Source organism: Puma concolor, chromosome B1 (genome assembly GCF_028749965.1).
Source record: "Puma concolor isolate L17-30 chromosome B1, mPumCon1.1.hap2, whole genome shotgun sequence".
NCBI lineage: Eukaryota > Metazoa > Chordata > Mammalia > Carnivora > Felidae > Puma > Puma concolor.
The window spans coordinates 173,791,808-173,811,080 of NC_141670.1; the positions used below are offsets into that span (position 1 = coordinate 173,791,808).

At 41.8% G+C, this 19,273-nt stretch overlaps 1 protein-coding gene and 1 long non-coding RNA gene across 4 annotated transcripts in view; one reads left to right on the top strand and one right to left on the bottom strand.

Annotated features, from left to right (window-relative positions):
• Window positions 1–1,376: 1,376 nt before the first annotated feature.
• Window positions 1,377–19,273, bottom strand: part of RHOH (ras homolog family member H) — a 45,019-nt gene continuing 27,122 nt past the window's right edge. For all 3 annotated transcript variants that reach the window (XM_025921308.2, XM_025921306.2, XM_086705197.1), the window contains exons 2-3: window positions 3,091–3,204; window positions 1,377–2,781 (exon numbers count right to left, since the gene is read on the bottom strand). In XM_025921308.2, coding sequence (XP_025777093.2) covers window positions 2,011–2,586 — 576 coding nt within the window. In that variant the 5' untranslated portion in view covers window positions 2,587–2,781; window positions 3,091–3,204 and the 3' untranslated portion in view covers window positions 1,377–2,010. The remainder of the gene's footprint in view (window positions 2,782–3,090; window positions 3,205–19,273) is intronic.
• On the top strand, window positions 3,101–7,669 carry LOC147582035 (uncharacterized). The gene is made up of 3 exons (XR_015250503.1): window positions 3,101–3,236; window positions 3,360–3,543; window positions 6,416–7,669. It is a non-coding gene; the product is annotated as an uncharacterized LOC147582035 (long non-coding RNA).

The following is a 19,273-nucleotide window of genomic DNA, read 5'->3' on the forward strand; positions in this document are numbered from 1 at the left end:
TGGCTCAGTTGGTTAAGTATCTGACTCTTGATTTCAGCTTAGGTCATGATCAGCTCAGTCATGATCAGGTTGAGAGACCGAACCAGCATCAGCCTCTGCACTGAGCATGGAGCCTGCTTGGGATTCTCTCTCTCTTTCTCTCTCTCTCTAAAAAAAAATAAAAAATAAAAAATACTGTTTGTATGTTGGAGGAGAGGGTCAGAATCAACAGGGAAATCAGGTGAGCTGTGTTCGTCTTCCCTGCCCTAGTCAGCTTTCAAGCACTCCAACCTTCTGGACACGCAGTGCAGAGAGCTGGATATAGGTGCTCTCAAGCCAGGCACACGGGAGACACAGAGGTGAGGACAAGCCACAGGACTGGAGGACTGGGGATGTCTGGGTGAAGGCAGACCGGGGAACTCCGGTCTCCAGAGACTAAGCTCCAGGTCCTGGGCCTTTCCTGGATGTGAATGAGAGAAGACAAGGAGAAAAGAATCTGGGGATGAGCACAAACCTGATTTTGGTACTGAGCATAGCCACAGAGGACTGAGCACATAAGGAAACCAGAAGGTTAGGTTGGGTATGCCAATATAAGTTAATCATAGTCATTTATGTCAACTCTCTTACCGTTTGTGTGCAGTGGCCATGTTGTACTAAAACAATGGTGTACTTTAACAAACGTGGTTAGGTGAGCAAATGATATACCTGGTGTCTGCAGTCACAAGTTCTCTCTCAAGTTACATAGACCTCTATTCCCAACTTCAACAGCTGAATGAGATCATTGCTTTTAAGCCATTAGATAGAATGGGGAGTGGGGGTGGGGTGGGAAAGTATCCTCCTGTATTCAGTACTTCCCCTGATAACTTTTTATTATCGTAACAATTGCTGTGCAGTTTGTCTGTTCCCTATGCTTGGATTCTGCAAATTTTTTTTTTCACACGGGTGCTTCATATTCATGAAATGGTAAAAATTATAAGTTCCTCCATTTTTCCCCTTACCCACATGCACATATAGGTCAACACCTTCCCAATTGCTTGGATTGGGTCCTAAAATTAATACATGATGTTGCCATGCCACCTCAGGTTAGCACTCAAATAACAAATTTGCAAAATTACCATCACACGGAAATTTGGGCCTGCTCTTCTTCCCAAGACCTACAGCCCGCTAGGAACCGTGGTGTTGGAAGAAGCAGGCACCAGTTCCTGAAACGAAAGTATGATTTCCTCACTTCTGCTCCATGTGAGCCGTCTGATTCCCTACCTGGAAGGTTTTCCTCCCACCTATTTTGGCAAATGAGGGAGGAATGCTTAGTGCATAACTGGAGTTCTTTGGGTGAAAGGTAGTATCATAAATAAGAAATGCTTTTTTAAATAATTACAGAGAAATCGAGTGACAGCTACTTCAAATGTTAATTTTTAATTAGGCAGTATTGAAGAATCTTATGTTATTGAACTGTATTTTATACACAACGCTGAGTAACAGGTGGATGGAAAATTAATCGCAAGGATAAGGCTATGGTCACTTCAAAATTTGATTACCTGGTAATATCCAGCAGGCAAGTGGTGTTAACAAAATTACTACTTCAGGTGAAAACACTACAGACCTTTGGCAGAGCCCCATAGGGTTACAATTGTGTGTGGGAGCACGTAGGGAAAGACTTTCCAAACGTAAAAACTAATTACATACAAGAGATATACATTTTACTATTATTTAAATAGAATGTGTCTTTAAATATGGAATTCTTTGAAAAACTCACTTCATTGTCCAAAATTATGGAGGCTATTTTGGCTTTTTAATCGAAGATAGAGTCTTCATTATAGGACCTTCTATTTGGACTGGGCAAGCAGTCCATTTCTAGAGTGTATTTCATAAAAACAGCCAGTGGCCAAGTCTCATCAACAACTGTATCCGAAAGGAAGTGCTGTGCAGTATGTATCTAGAAAGAGCATCAGTCCTTGCCGGCTTGTCTGCTCTCCCTGTCCCTTTAGTCTTTGGGGTGAGTAAATGAGTGTGGGCAAAGTCTCCGGGAAGTTAGAAAATCTTGCACTCATTAATGGAGAAGAACCTCCTTCTGTTGCGTCTCCTGGCTTGGTTGACAGCAGTTCGGACGGCACACTCAAATACCTGCTGAACCCCTCGGTTGCTAAGGGCTGAGCACTCTAGATAGCCCTTTGCTCTCACTTCCTGGGCCAGTTTCTTTCCTTCTATGGCATTGACGCAGGAGGCCCTGTGGGGCCCCATCTCTCGCTGGTCAGTCTGAGTAGCCACCACCAGCACAGGTGTGCAGGGCAAGTTGCTCCTGATTTCACCAATCCACTTGTTCTTCAGGTTCAGGAAAGAGGTATGGTTGGCTACAGAATAGCACATCAGCACCACGTCTGCCTGCTGGTAGGACAGGGGACGGATGCTTCTGAAGGCATCGTTGCCCGCTGTGTCCCAAAGGCCCAGGCTTATCTGGATGCCATCCATGAAGACGTCCACACCTGTGTTCTCATACACCGTGGGCTTGTAGGCCTCCGGGAAGGTCTCTGAAGTGAAGCGCACCAGCAGAGAAGTTTTCCCCACAGCAGAATCTCCCACCAACACACACTTGATGGAACTCAGCATCTTCCCAGCCTGGATTCTGGGTTACAAGTTCAGAATCCCAAGTAAAAGGGCCCTCAGTGGGCTGCTGAAGCAAATGCCATTCAACACAAGGAATAAAAACCAGATGGGGTTTCTCAGGACCTCTGACAGCAATTCTCCTCGTCCATCCGAGGGAGACACAATCTACGTTGAAAAGCTTCAACGGCTAGTCTTCAACTGCAACAGAGAAAACAAGGTGGGGGGGGTGAGGGGTGGAGGGAATTGAGTCTTTCTTTTTCCCTTTTCAATGACGGGGAACTTCCTCATTGGCAAACTGATTAAACACGCCCACCTCCATGTAGCCAGTCCAACCCACTGTCCACTCACTCTTCCCTTTGGCAAGAAAAGCTAGGCACATGCCCCAGCACAGACACCCACAACCCCACCCAGTAAGAAGCAGAAGCTGATTTTATCTCTAAATCAGGCTAATGATAAAAATACCAGTAACTGCTCCAATATCAACACGAAAAAGACCTCAATAGCAACCTGATGTGTGAATGTGGTGTCTTCAAACAGCTCTCTCTTGGCTTCTGCTCCAAGAAGTGGAGAAGGCAGCAGACAGCAGCTTCAGTTTCTAACGGACCCCAGCCACTTCGGGAACTGCAAGAAAGAGAAATGCAATGAGTGACAATGTAGGCACTTCTCTTCATTTATTGATTAATCCACCAGTCCTTGGTTTACGTGGGAATTCATGCTGAGGTCAGAGAAAAGAATCCACCAGAACTCTAAAATTTTGCTGTGATTTTTCTTTTCAGGTTTTGTCAAAAACTGGCTACAGATGTAATAGAGAGAGCACTGTCCTTGGCGTTTTCTGCATCTGAAATCAAGCTCCGTAACCAATACGACGACATAGCTTTGAGCATGTGACTTCATCTCCAAGCCTCTGTGTACACATCTGCAAGAATGCGATAAACTGAGGAACCACTTCTCAGAGATGTGGTGAGGATTAAATTAGTTCTTTCTTTCCAACGTTTCGAAACAGCTACGTATGCACCAGGAACACCACTGGGCCCTAGTCATATAAAATAACTGGCTTAAAAGCAAACATATTCAGTGCCTGTCTCTTAAACAGGACTGTACAAATATGACAGCATCTGAATTTCGAGAAAGGGTCAAATAAATTCTCATTCACTGCAGGTGTAAGAGCTCCAGACAATGAGATCAGCTTTGGAGACGGTGTCCCTTCCACTCAGGGACATCATCACAGGACAGACCAGCTTCAGACGAAGGAAAAATCTTTCAGACCAAAATTCAGAGTAAAGGTTATTAATGCAATATGGGCTTATAACCTCCCCCACAGGCTGTCTTCCTGACTTGTTATATGTAAAGCAATGTAAAATAGACCCATAGGTCTGCTTCAAAACGTAACTTTTTTTCTTAAATTTTTTTTTACATTTATTTATTTTTGAGAAACAGAGTGAGACAAAGCTTGAGCGGGGGAGGGGCAGAGAGTGAAGGAGACACAGAATCTGAAGCAGGCTCCAGGCTCTGAGCAAGCAGTCAGCACAGAGCCTGATGCAGGGCTCGAACCCACGAACTGTGAGATCATGACCTGAGCCAAAGTCGGACGCTCAACCGACTGAGCCACCCAGGCACCCCAAAACATAATTTTTTAAAAAATCACTCCTCTAAATCCTGACATTCCCTTCCGGGAAATTTTTGTTCTTATCAACCCGTAGTTTCTGTTTGTTTAATTAGACATAACAGCATTTGCAAATAAGTTAATCAAATACATAATTCACATGATTTTCGCATTTTCACTTTTTTAACGATATGTGAGCTGGGTGACCTTGGCCAAATTACTTAAACTCTCAGAGTCCTGGTTTCTTCATAAAAATGAGAATAAGAAAATTACCTCTTCATGAAATTATTGTGAGTATGCAGCTTGTGGAGAGGCTGTCTTAGCATAGAACCTGGCATGTGGGACCTATAGGGAACCGTCATGTTATGTATTTCCACTACAATTTATTTAAAATGCCAAATATTGAATGTCTGTGGCATGGGGGCTGGGATGTCAAATGTTCAGCTGGACTCTGTCTGAAGACTCACACTGGGTCACTCATGCACTATGGTCCTTGACCTCTTTGTCACCAGACCTTTGAGCAAAGTCTCCCCTGGGGGGCTCTGTCAGGTCTCAGACCTTAGCTCTTTAGAACTATAGATGACTTAAATATACGCGTTTGTGATCCTCTCATTACTTGGTCCAGAGCCAAGACCTTTTAAGACATTTTTGAGTTTCATTTTGATGCCAATGAAGCAGAACTGGAGCTAGGAAAAAATGTGCATGTGTCAGGCTTTTGGTTATTAAATAAAATCTTTCTGATAGATTGATTGGGTAAAAGCCAAATTTCCTAAGTAAGTATCTGCAAAAAGAAGTAGATGAGGCGAAATTGTTGAGAACACCACTTTAAAGTTGGGTGGATCTGGAGTTGAATCCGAGCTCCCAACTGACCACCCATGCAACAACCTTAGCAGCGTTTCTTAATGTCCCTCAGCCTCCATTTCCTCCTCTGAAAATTGTTGTAATAATATCTACATCATGGGGTTGCTGAAAGAATTAAATGTGCTTAGATGTATACACTCCTTAGCACAGAGCAAGACTCCTGGGTGGAGGTTGAGTGTCTGACTCCGGATTTTGACTCAGGTCATGATATCACAGTTTATGAGATCGAGCCCCACCTTGGGCTTTGTGCTAATTGCAAGGAACCTGTTGGGATTCTCTCTTTCCCTCTCTCTCTGCTCCTCCCCTACTTGAGCTTTCTCTCTCTCTCTCTCTCAAAATAAATAAATAAGCATTTGAAAGAATCCTTAGCAAATGTAAACATATTATATGTACATAGTCAACACATAGCAAACATACAATAAGTAGTCCTTACTACTAATAGCATTGTTAAATAATAATTACTAAATGTAATGCTAAACAAATATTAATTATAAGTGAGGAATTTGAAGTGGCACTATAGAGTTTTCTCTGCCAAAGAGTGCCCTGTGTATCTTATACCAAGCCATCGTGACCAAAAAGAGGGGGATTTCTTCTTGTAGCATGAAAACAAAAATATCATGTGAACAAAGAAATTCCTGTCTGAGCTGTTCCACCTAGCAAGAGTCAGTGACCTTCATTCTTAGCCAGTTCTAACACCCCGAGGCACATCAAATCAGTTCTCAGGGCCTCAGTTTCCCAAATTATAAAGTAATTTGACAAAATTAGCTTTCTCTGTGGTTCTATTAGAACGGAGGCCACGAGGGAAAATGTTATTACCTGCCTCGGTGAAAACAAGAACGTAAACCTCTGTATTACTCCATAGCAGTAAAGGCAGATGATAAACTTTGATGACACACGTAGCCTTCAGCAGATGGCTAAATATGGAGCTGGGAGAGGGGAGGGGAGGGGCTCCAGTCCATGTTAGAGCAATACCCTATATAGACATGAGAGATCATCTCCAGTCAGTGTGTCACATGTACCCACAAAAGAGCCGTTGTGGGTCCCATAGTCAGTGTGGAAGGCTGATGGGCTTGATTTCAGTGGAATTTCTCCCTTTAGGAGAAACTAATGGACCTGTAGGTGAAAAATAGATGTGGGTTTCAGTGGTACTGCACAAGTGAACAACCGGCAGGGATGACCCACTTATGTGTCCCTCCACACAGAAGAGTAACTGAGAGCGAATTCAGATGGCATCCTGAGTAACACCACCAAGTGACCCTTTGAGGACTTAAGTCACACTGGAATCCACGACCTTTTAATCTCAGAAGCTCTCAGTTCTCAGTAACTTGATTTTTGCCCCCTTTCTCTTTTTTTTCACCATTTTCACAGAAAGTACACCTTCCACAGGCCCGGATGTTCACACATACAGAGGAAAGAGGGGAGTGAGGCTTCCCCTCGCAAGGGCAAGTGGAAGGATCTTCTGTCTACTGCAGCAAAAGAACAAAAGCAGACAAAAAGGAGGGCATAGGGATGAGGTGTCCTAATTCGCCTCATCTCCTGGAAAGCTGAGGGACATCCAGTAGGAAATCCTGGTTTCACTTGGGCCTCAATTCCCATCCCAACTAACGGGTGCCTGCTCTTCCGTACTGATGTTTCTTCAGACAAACTCAGTGCATCTCTATTTGCCTGCGAAGACCTGCCCCTCACTCACCCCCCAGCTCCCACCTCTTCTTGAAAACGGTTTCTGATGATCTGACCTACTGCTGGATCAGGCGTTCCCCTCTGTCTTCTCATAATCTGTCCCCATGAACCTCTCATGTGACCTTCGTCACACCCCGATAAAGAAGTTGGTCCTCTTACGCTTATCCCTCCTCTATAAAACCAGAATAAGATCTGCCTGACCTTCCCTGCAGGAAGCTGATATGCATCAGGTGGAAATTATAACAACACAGCAACAATTCGTGTTTGTACTTCTACACAACTGTGCATTTAGAAGTCTTCTCTCCTTTATTCTGTGAGACAGCTCCTTAGAACAACAGAGCACTAGATAAAACTAAGGTGAAATCAGGACCATTATTAACTAATGCCAACTTCTAGGTTATCTGGGCTTGGATTGAGGCGGCTTACTTCAAAATGCTGATAGAATCATCAACTATCTTTTTTGCCAAATGTGAACCAGGGCTGCCATCAGCCAAGAATGGCCTGTCGATTACAGAGAATACGTCTAACTGTCATCCTCCTCAAAAGAGCTTTGGGCAAAGGACCTGCTCTAGCGGCAGCCAATTCATTCATTAAGGAAATTGATTCTACCACGAATCTAACACACTTAGGTGATTAAGAAGGCATCATGTTCTTCAGCAACACATCTCCTGCCAGGGCCTTCCATCAGCGGCCCATCCCTGCCTAGCAGGGACACCACAGCAAGAACAGGCCTTGCCCTGTATGGGTGAACCCACGGAGAGCTCCTCATCTGGCAACAGGGCTGCGTGCTTCATTTCCTTTCTTTTCCTTGGCAGGGGTGGGGGATGGGGGGCTCAATTCAAAAAATCTTAAGCAACTTAATAGAAAAAAAAGTGTAATTATCTCTAAGTTTTATCACTCCAAATTCTTACTCATTGTCTAATAAATATACACTCGTATCTATGTCTTCTAAACATTTTCTCAGATTTTTTTAAAATGCTGATTTTCAATATAGTCTACACACTTGCCAGGTTTTAGCTAAATTACTTCCCATTGCTTCAACAATTTATAATTGCACTGCCATTTCTCCGTTGTTAGCAGAGCCTTTGAGTTAGTTCCCCAGTATTTCACTATAACTCACATCTGTGCTTTTTTTTTTTTTTTTTAATGTTTATTTATTTGAGAGAGAGAGAGAGACAGAGTGCAAGCAGGGCAGGGGCAGAGAGAGAGGGAGACACAGAATCTGAAACAGGCTCCAGGCTCCGAGCTGGCAGTACAGAGCCCCATGTGGGGCTCGAACCCACTAGCTGTGGGTCATGACCCAAGCCGAAGTTGGACATTTAACCTACTGAGCCACCCAGGTGCCCCACATCTGTCCTATTTTACATATAAAAAGTATATATGCACATATACATAAATATGTTACTTTTACATGGGCTGATTTCTTAGGAGATATATTCACAAACATGGTATTACTGGGTCATTGGGTCATTTCGTGGCTTTTATTTACATTATTGAACATCTTTCAGGGACCGTACCAAGCAATTTGTATTATTGATTAGTTGTTTTATTCATTAAAAAAAATTTTTGTTTGGGGTTTCCTGTGTGGCAGACACCATAGTACGTCCCAAGAGCACCCCGGTAAACAAGATCGTTGCTGTCTGCACAGAGATTCATGTTTCACAACCGTAGAGACTTGCCCACAGCCACACAGCAAGCACACGGCAGAGGCAAAGTGAGCCCTAGCTAGAGTCTGACTCCAAGCCACAGCAGCTCCATGTGTCACCCTTCACCCATAATTCCGACCAGCCTGAGCCAAAGGATCTCAGATAAAACTATGCTTTCTACAAAACCCAGTTTCAAGACACTTTTCTTTAGCCACCTCTTCCAATCAGATCCCTATTCTTATCCTACAAATGAACCAGTTTGGTATTTTACAAGTGTGCTGTGTTTTGATTTGGAAGCTAGTTGCCCAAGTGTGTTCACTTTGTGAAAATTCATCAAGCTGTAGATCTACAATGTGTTCATTTCTCTGTATGTAGATTAAACTTCAAGAAAAAGTATATTTTAAAATAAGGTTACTGCCTTTGCAATGAACATCTTTTCAAGTAGTATTTTATCTTAAGTCTTATCTTGCGAGAGTTCGTTTCACTCATTCTCAGCCCTGCATTAGTAATTCCCCTTGGCATGTTTCTAATTGCTACAAATAATGATTAAATTCCCCTTAAAAATCACAGAAGAAAATCCGTTTTGTTTTTTTTTTTTAAGATTTTATTTTTAAGTAATCTCTACGCCCAATGTAGGCTCAAACTTACAACCTCGAGATCAAGAATTGCAGGCTCTACCGACTGAGCCAGCCAGGCACCCCTCGGTTTATTTTGATACAAAAATCATCTGTCTCAAATGGATTTTTTTCTGAAACTTTACTTGCAAGATGCTGGTTTGCAAGGTTTTTTTTTAAAGCTTATTTATTTATTTTGAGAGAAAGAAAGAGAAAGCAAGGGAGGGGCAGAGAGAAGGAGAGAGAGAATCTCAAGCAGACTCTGCACTGTCAACATGGAGCCCAATGTGGGGCTCTATCCCATGAACCACGAGATCATAACCTGAGCCAAAATCAGGAGTCAGACGCTTAACTGACTGAGCCACCACCCAGGCACCTGGTTTGCAACTTTTAACACTTGTTCTCCAAAGTCAAGTTTCTAAGCAGTATTTACGTGTCTAAGCCTAAACCCTATTCCATCTCACCATAACTGAGTTAAAACGGAGCACCACCAAGCACTGAGACTTCCCATTATCTCAGTGCCCTGAGCCTCAAAGCCTCTGAGCCAAGAGCCTTGCTCCTCTGACCCTCAGGCCAAGCAGGGAGCATGGCACCCTTCCTCTCCTCTGTTCCAGCCACCCTGCCCAGACTGGTCTCTTCCATCCCCAGGAGCACAATAATCAGATTGCCACCACTGGTCTAGAGTTCTCAGCTTGATCCAAGTAAAGCGCAAGGCCAGCCAGCCAGCCAGCTGCCCGGAGCACCATTAGGGAACACCAGAACCTCATGTCAAAACTACAGTGGTGGGAAAATGTAGTTAATGGCTTTTCTCAAAGTAATAGAAGGCATATTCTGAAAAACTGCTTGGAACTCGGTGTGCAATCCACATGGGGCACACTCAAAGAAGGTCACATGCTCTCCTAATGTCTAAGGAACGTGAATTTCGTTTACCAAAGGACTCATATTTTCTCAATTGGGCATGCATGTTTGGGGCCCAGTTTGAATTGTTTGAGGAAAGAGTGAGCAAAGAGGCAGATACACGCATATGTAACCACCCTATGATGTAATGTTGCCTTCAAACAAGACTGTCAAACTATGGCTCCCCTACAGGTCAAACCCACCATCTGTTTTTGTATGACCCATGAATTAAGAATGGTTTTTACATTTTTTAATGATTAAAAAAAATCAAAAGATTATTTCATGACATGTGAAAATTATATGAAAATCAAACTTAAGTGTCCATAAATAACATTTTATTGGAACACAGTCATGCTCTTTCATTTATGTATGGTCTATGACTGCTCTCTTGCTACAACATAAAGTTGCAACAGAGACCTTATGGCTCACAAGGCCTAAATTATTTACTATTCGGTCCTTTACAGAAAAAGTTTGACAACCTTTGCTATAAAGAGAGGCAGTTCAGAGTAAGAAGAGAGCAAGACAAGTAAGAAGAAGAAGAAGACTCTGGGGTCAGGCAAGCTTGAGTTTGGCTCCAACATCTGACATTTACTGCGTGGCTTAGGGGAAATTACTTAACTTCTCTGAGCTTTAGTTCCTTTCTCAATAGAGGCAGTATAGCATAATGACTAAGAGTATGGATTTGGGAAACATTGCCTCCCGGCTCCACTATCTACTGGCTGTGTGATCTCATGAAAGTTACTTAATCCCTCTAAGCCTTAGTTTCTTCAATTGTAAATAGGCAACAATGAGAGTATCTACCTAACAAAGGTTGTTGTATGGGATTAAATGGGTTAGTGAAGGCAAAGCACACAACATGGTACCTGGCACAGAGTGAGTATTATAGAAGTATCTACTGTTATAGTTATTGACCTAGGAGGGTTGTTGTAAGATTATTATAACTAGTGTACATCATGAGCCTAAAACAGTGCCTGGAACAAAATAAGCACTCACAAATAGTAACTGCTGTGATGATGTTGATATGAACCAGTTCAATAAAACCCAGAAGAAGGAGCAATTAATTCTCTGGAGATGGGAGAAAAGAGTGGTGAGAATGTTTCAAAGGTGACGTCTGATGTGTAGGATGAATAAGATTTTGACAAAGAAGAAAGGGCATGGGAAGGAGGGAGGGAAGCACGTACAAAGGCCCAGAAGCATGAAAGTACATGTCTGGTTTGGGGAAGTGGAAAGTAGTTCCAGGAGGCTGCCCTGTGGGTTGCTAGGTTGGGAGAGAGGAGAGGACAGCAGAGGGAATTATGGGAAATGCTCCTGTATTTGTTTTCATATAATCCAAAATTGTTTCAGGCCTGTCAGCACCAACAGCATGTACTATGAGCTCTATAGCCAACTAAAATCCCTGGGGCTTTTTGCACATATACTCTTACTAATCCATTCTCTTTTGATTTTAAATAGTACCTATTCACTAGACTTCGAGTACCCATCATGTGTCGGGCATTGTGCCATACAATGAGGCAGATTCTAAATTGAATAACACACATTCCTTGCCCTCACAAAACTTGGAATCTAAAGGCAGTACAAGCCATAAACCTCAACAGTGCCTAAAGAAGGGCCAGATGTAGGGGCGCCTGGGTGGCGCAGTCCGTTAGGCGTCCGACTTCAGCCAGGTCATGATCTCGCGGTCCGTGAGTTCGAGCCCCGCGTCGGGCTCTGGGCTGATGGCTCAGAGCCTGGAGCCTGTTTCCGATTCTGTGTCTCCCTCTCTCTCTGCCCCTCCCCCGTTCATGCTCTGTCTCTCTCTGTCCCAAAAATAAATAAACGTTGAAAAAAAAATTAAAAAAAAAAAAAAAAAAAAAAAAAAAGAAGGGCCAGATGCCAACAAAGGAAAAAGTGCTGCTTACAATGGGCAAGAATCCAGAAAGGCTTTGTAGAGGCCAGGATATTAGAACATGACCCTTAAAACAATTGAGTTGAGATGCACAAAAATGAAAGAGAAAGAGAAACATGACCAGTGAAAGAAAGAAACTTCCGGCATGTAGAGCTAGGAGGCCAGAAAGGAGGAGAGACACCCCAGCACATCCCTGAGGCAGAACTGACACACCCAGGCCCACAGTGAGAAGACTCTGAAGCCCCAGGCCTGGGGGCCTGGGAGGAAGCCATTGGCAAACAGGTCTCTGAGACCAGGAAGAGTTCGGTATTTCAGATGATGGTGCCTGCTGATAAGCCAGAGAGATTTCCAGAGAGCCCAGGGGGCTGTGGGCCACATGACAAGGGATGAGAACGACTGGGAAGGGAACAAGTGATGGCAGAAGAATAGTTCTTACACTTCCATGAACTTTGGGGTGAAATATTCAGTTACACACATGTTCTTGTCTACGTCGTAGTTTATAATGGAGGAGAATTACGTAGGAACAGGCGGTTCTTGGATGAATAAGCTAATTCATCAATATCCTTTAAAATAGCAGTGCGCAAGTATGTTGACTGGCCAAGGAAAAGTCTTCCTAAGTTGAATGGGGCGGGGGGGGGGGGAAGCAGATTTAAAAACGGTATATACAGCATGATTCCACAGGTATGAAAATTCCAGAACACTATATAACAACATGGTAAGGTGGACTGTCTGCAGTCCTAGGATTGTAGGACTCTCATTTTCTGGTCCTTGTTTATGTGCACCGTAAAACATTTTCACAATATGCTGGTGTTACTTGAGCAATTTTGAAGTGTTTTGTATGTATGACTTTGGTGTTTGTTTGTTTGTTAAGTTTATTTATTTATTCTGAGATAGAGGTAGAGAGAGAGAGAGGGAGAAAATTAATCTCAAACAGGCTCCACACTATCAGCACAGAACCCGACGCAGGGCTCTATCTCACAGACTGTGAGATCATGACCTAAACCTAAATCAAGAGTCAGGTGCTTAACTGACTGAGCCACCTAGGCACCCCTATATGGTTTTGTTTTTTACATTTGGCTTGGAAGGGAAAGAAAAGGCTGATCTGAGTTCCCTTGAGGCTATAGAGAATTTCTCTGAGTCCCCATCAGTGTCCAAAGACAAAACTTTTCTCTATCTAGACAGTTTAAATTGTTTAACATTACTTCTAGGAATGGCTTCTGGTTCCTTTTTAAAGGTCTATCTTGGAGAGAAGACAAGCAAAACTGAGTAATTCAACCTTCTCTCACTGTCTCAAGCCTATCTCTCTTCTTGCTCATGAGAGTTTTTAAGTCCTTTTTTCTGTTTTTTATATGTTCAAAGAAGTTTGAATATGGCCTGGGTATTAGAGGACATTAAGGAACTACTGCTAATTTTGTTAGGCGATAATCATATTGTGGTCATACATATTTTTAAAGTCCTTATCTGACAGGTGAATTGAATATGCTGTCTGGGATTTTAGACTATTCCATAAAAGACAACAACAACAAGAAGTAAGGATGATGGATGAAATAAGAGTGGGAAAATGTTGACAGCTGTTGAATGATGGTTACATGGCAGGTGTGTTAGTCTATTTTCTCTACGTTAACGTATTTTCAAAAATTTTATGATGAAAGTTTTAAACGGTGGAATCTTTTATTTTCTATAGCATTTTGTCCAAGCTGTAGTTTTATTCTCATCTTTAGTTACAGAGAAAATGCAAAAAAAGTATCACCCAAAATTAAAAAGTACAGTTTATGCTACAATGGCTTTTTCAAGTATTTTAAAGAATGTTGGTGCATCGAATAACAAGTGACCTAAAGGTAGACAGAGCAAAGTCTTGGAGCCCGCCTCCCTTTGGGATGGATCTAGAGGAGGAAAAGCCATGGTCCTGGATTAGGATTCCCAGGCAAGTCTTTAAAAGAAAAATGTTAGCTTCAAGTACAAGCTCTACCTGCATCTCAATATATCATCTCTGTCCCTGAGAAGTAAGGGCAACTTCTGGAAAATACTCTACCCAAAGGATACTCTTGAAGTTACTTTGAGATTACCTGAAGTCTTAACTTTCTAAACAGCGTAATTACAGTCTCTGACTTGCTTTGGTCTTCCTTACCCCAATTCTGCAGAATTAGCTCTTTGCAAAAAAGCAAAAATGTCATAATGAAAATTTGAAAGAAACTCAAGAGTGAAAATGTATTACCCACACAAAACCAGATCCCAAACCAAAGTGACTCTGAGAGTCAGGGAGACCGTCTGCCCTGGGAGTCTTTTTTGTCTGCAAAGGTGAGGGGGCAGGCAATGGGAAGTTTATGCTTTAAGATGTTATGTTCTCCCCTTGGACCTAAAGTAGCTCTCTTTCGGATGTTTACTTACTGTGAAAATATGAATTCTGCATGACATCTGGATAGACCTCCACCAAGCCCAAGACCTCCCAGCTCTAAAGCAGCATCTATGATGAAGAAAACCGTCACACCCCAGGGTTTCCCCAGCACCCCAGTGCCGGCACCTCCACTACCGTAACTGAACACACATAGCCACGCCATGGGTGGTGACCAGCAGCTCTCTTTCTCTTTGTTGATCCAATCAGACTGGAGATGGCCTCACTCTAACTTCTCTCCTCATTTTCTCTGGATCGTTTCTGTAGGCCGTTTTTTTGTTTTGTTTTGTTTTCTGAGTAGTACATACACGTTCTAGAACATTTCAAAATACTGAATAATCTAAAAGACCCAAAGGAGAAAAGGGAAAAAAACCAACTGCCCACTAGAACCAAAAGCTACACGATATTAGCGTACCTTTTCCTGTTTCTTTTTTTCAGTGCATCTTTTTTTTTCTTCTGAAACTAATGCCATACTTTATATGGAGCTTAGTATCTTGCTTTTTAAATTTAATATCTACATCATAAATATTTCCTGTATCATTAAGATTCTCCAAACATATTTTAATGACTACATAATGTTTCATTATATGAATGTAGCATTGCTTTTTAATTAATTGCCTGTTGTTAGACGTTTAAACTGCTTCGGATTTTTACTGTAATAACACTGGGTGAACATTCTAAAAATAAATTTGTATAAATACACAATTATTTCTTTAGTATAAATAGATATGAGTGCAACTACTGAAACGAAAGAGAAAAAATCAGCCAATGAAACTCCATAAGCAGTGTATGAGAGTATTCATTTCTTCACACTACCAACTGCCACTGGGCATAGCATTGGCCGATTTGATTTGTTCTCATTTGCATTTCATATATGACCAGTGAAAATAAAAATTCGCTCATGTGTTTGTCGACCACTTCTACTTTTTCTTCTAGAAGTCGTCTGTTTTACCAACTTCTCTAGCAAGGTAGCCATTATTTCTTAACAATGTCTTAAAATCTCTTTAGATATTAATCCTTTTGATTAAGTAAGCTTGCAAACTTTTTAAAATATATTTTGTGCCCTTGTATTCTGGGAATTCCCCTAAATTCCTGGCACTCCCCCATCATTGGGCAACCACTAAACAAAATGTAAAGTAACATATCCCCTGATGGATAAAGAAACTTAGCATGATTAGATGCTCAAAAGGTCATCTAGTTCAACCCACTCATTTCCCCCATGAGGAAGCCAAGGCCGAGAACAGTGGTTTAGCCCCTGGTGGCTGACTCGAGGCCCGGAAACTTGGATCAGCTGACTCAGCACTGTTTCAGTTCACACATATATATGATGTCTGCATTTTACAGCCCATACTTAATTTCCTTAATATTAAAAAAATTTTTTTAATGTTTATTTTTGAGAGACAGAGACACAGAGCACGAGGGGCCGAGAGAGAGACACACACAGAATCTGAAACAGGCTCCAGGCTCTGAGCTGTTAGCACAGAGCCCAATGTGGGACTTGAACCCAGGAACTGTGAAATCATGACCTGAGCGGAAGTCGGACGCTTAACGGACAGAGACACTCATGCACCCCAGTGTTTTAAATGCAAAGTGCATATAGATGGCTTATAGATAGATATTCCAAATCAGTGGCTTTTTACTCAACATATAGCTCCCGGTTTTAATATAAACATCCTTTTTAAACAGATGTTCCCCTTCTCATTAACTTCGAGATAGATCATCTCTCTTTAGGGGCAACCACTAATTCCAATTCTCTAGAATTAGGATAAACCCTTAACTTACAAATTGCTAAAACTATAAAAGAAGTCAAGGTATTTTGTTCTGAGTATTTAGCCAAGAGCATGGAATGAAGTGAAGATGATTTAGTTTCAGGTTCAACAGAAGAAATTGCTGATTTTTAATTGTTTGCAAAGAGGTGAGATTGCAGTCAGGGTCTCAGATTCTCACCCCCATTGCTGATTAGCAGTATCCTTAGGCAAATCGCATAACCAGAACAACAAAATATGGATGTTGATGCATAGTTCCTAGGATTTTTAAGGTGATTAAAAAGAATCTATCTCCCGTGCTTAGTGGGGTGTCTGACTCTTTGTAGAAAAGGATACCAATAAATACTCATGTGGTACTTAACAACAGCCAGACACTATTTGACATGCTTTATGAAAATTAGCCCATCAATCATGAAACAACACTATATGGTTAATACCTTTGTTCTCACGTTTTACAGCTGGGGAAACCAAGGCACAGAGAAATAAAGTAATTTGCCCAAGATGACAAGCTAGTAAGGAGGGCTGCAGGCACTGGAACCTGGTGGTCTGGCCTCTGAGCCCACTCATAGTGCTGTGTACTTCCCCTCCCACTGCCTCTAATTTGGGGTAAGCCTACCTACCACTGCAATTTTGATGAAACAAAGCAATCTTCTATGGTCTGAATGTTTGTGCCTCCCTATAATTCATATACTGAAACCTAAACCCCAAGGTGATGGTATTAGGAAGTAGAGACTTTGGAGGTGATAGGTCATGAGGTTGGGGCCCTCATGAATGGATTAATGCCCTTATAAAAGAGACCCCAGAGAGTTCCCTCACCCCTTCCACCATGTGAGGACACAGTGAGACAGTGCTCTCTATGAGCCAGGAAGCAGGACCTCACCAGACACCAAACCTGCTACCCCCAGGATCTTGGACTTCCAGGCCTCCAAATCTGCAAGAAATAAAATACTGCGGTATTTTGTCACAGCAGCCTAAACAGACTAAGACATAATCCTAAAATAAAGGTAAAAGAGGAGGAGAAATAGCTGGCAAAACACTTTTCAGCTGGTAAATGACTTCTTTCTTACTACAATCCTCATTTCTAACAACATTTGAAAGATTTCTCCCTTAAGCGGGCATTCTCACCATTGGGAGATGTGCCAAAGAACGATACCTTTGTGGAGGAAGACCTGACAGGATCCAGTGCCTGCTCAAGCTATTGGTCATGTGAGGCTGATCCCTTTTTAACCTCTCTAGTCTATATGACAAAATTGGTGTCAGTAATAATGTGTAAGAGTTAGGAACAATCATTATTTTCTTGATCCATTCTTCAGCTTTAACACAAGTAACAATTCAAAGAAAAACCTATTTCAATTTTTAAATTATTCAAATGCAGTGAAGTGTTTCATGTAGGAAGTAAAACTTGCATTTATTTTTTTAATGTTTATTTACTTTTGAGAGAGAGAGAGAGAGTGAGCAGGAGAGGGGCAGAGAGAGAGAGAGAGAGAGAGAGACTCCCAAGCAGGCTCCGTGCTGTCAGCACAGAGCCTGGTGCAGGGCTCAGTCCTACAAACCATGAGATCAGGACCGGAGCCGAAATCAAGAGTTGGACGTTCAACTTACTGAGCCACCCAGGTGCCCCTAAAACTTGCACTTCTTGATCAAAAATATTATACTTTGCAGTTTTTGCTCTGCCTCACTGCTTTAAATTTAAACACAAAACTCCAAGAGGTCACATAGAATGACACAATTGAAGTAAGCCGAGTACTATTTCAGAGTCTCTGTAATCATTGTGCAATCATTCTTTATTCCTCATCTACTATGTAAACTCAGGATTACATAGTGCCATAAAAGTGAGAATCGCAATCTGCCTAATGGACTCCATACACACCCCTAAGGACTTACTCTGACTCTATCACTGCCAGCGCATCATGATAATTAAGTTCAGACCTACACTGGTTTTATTGCTGTTTTTAAATTCTCTACAGGTGATGATGTCCCTTATTACCTGCCCCTGGGGTAGAGCCCTTCCACCACCCTGCCTTTGGTATGCCCTGCCACTAGCTACCAAAATTTTAAACACATATACCTTTGAACCTGGCAATTCCAATTCTTTAAATACATTATCCTGTTGTACCTATACAAGTAGTCAAGACGTATGTGCAAGAACTTGCATTGATGCATTATTCATAACAGCAAGAAAAGAACTGGGAATAACTGAACAGTCAATCAAAAGGCAGTGGTTAAGTTAATTCTGCCATATCCATGCAGCACAATCCAATACAGCATTAAAAAGAATTAGGTCATCCTGTATGTATTGAGGAGGCCTATGATACGTTCGTAACTGAAAAAAGCAAACAGTTGAAAAACTTGGTAAAGGGTCCCATTTATGCAGAAAAGTAAATGTACAAGCTTGTTCTGGTGCCCCTAAATGCCCAGAATGCTCAGAAGGGCATTGGTCCAGGCAGCGACAAGGTATCTGTGCAACAAGGAGCAAACCCCGGCTCGCCATGAATTCTCAGCTCCTGTTATACGTGACCCTCTATAGACAAAGAGCAGCTATTCCTTAATTATCTAAGGGAGAAAAGGAACAAAGAGAAATAACCTAAGAACACAAGTTTGTATAGCTTTTCCAAAGTGTTTTAAATCCCCCTTTGTAATACAGATGCATGCACTTTTATATGAATTATATTGCAGACATAATATATAATAGCAGGATTAAATATCTCCCTAGATGCTCAAGTTCTGATCAAGGACTTACAGACAATGGGAGAAACAAGCTTATAATGACCCTGAAACTGTCAGGATACTCCAGAGCAAAATTCTTTTTCACCTGTTCAATTCATCACTTATGCATATAAAATGTTCTATTAACATTAAGTTCCAAATTCACAGAAGTCTGAAAAAAATGACAGGATATCTGCCTTTAATTGCCTTTAAACTGGCTACTTTTAAAGAGCCTACTGGGGCCAAAGATAATAAAGAAAATGTTAATATCGTTTAGGCCTAGAGGTTTTTTAAAAAAAACTTTTTTCTTACTTAGTTAATAACGTCTCTGACCCTCCCTTTTTTTTCTCTATAGAAGAAATGACTTCATGGAAAAAGGTAATGTGTTAGCCATGCAAAGGCAGAATGCTATGGCTGTGCTTCATCATAATAAGGTCCCATAAAACTGAGACCTTAGAGAATAAAATCCTACATTAGAGAGAAAAGAAGCAACATCCTGCATACAAACGACCTCATGCTCAGCTTCATCCCACAGAAAAATTAAAACTTAAGTGGACAAGTGCTATAATAAAGGTAAATTCAAAATGCCAGGAGAGACTGAGGACAGAGCACTTACATCCTCGAGGGTGGTGGGGATGGA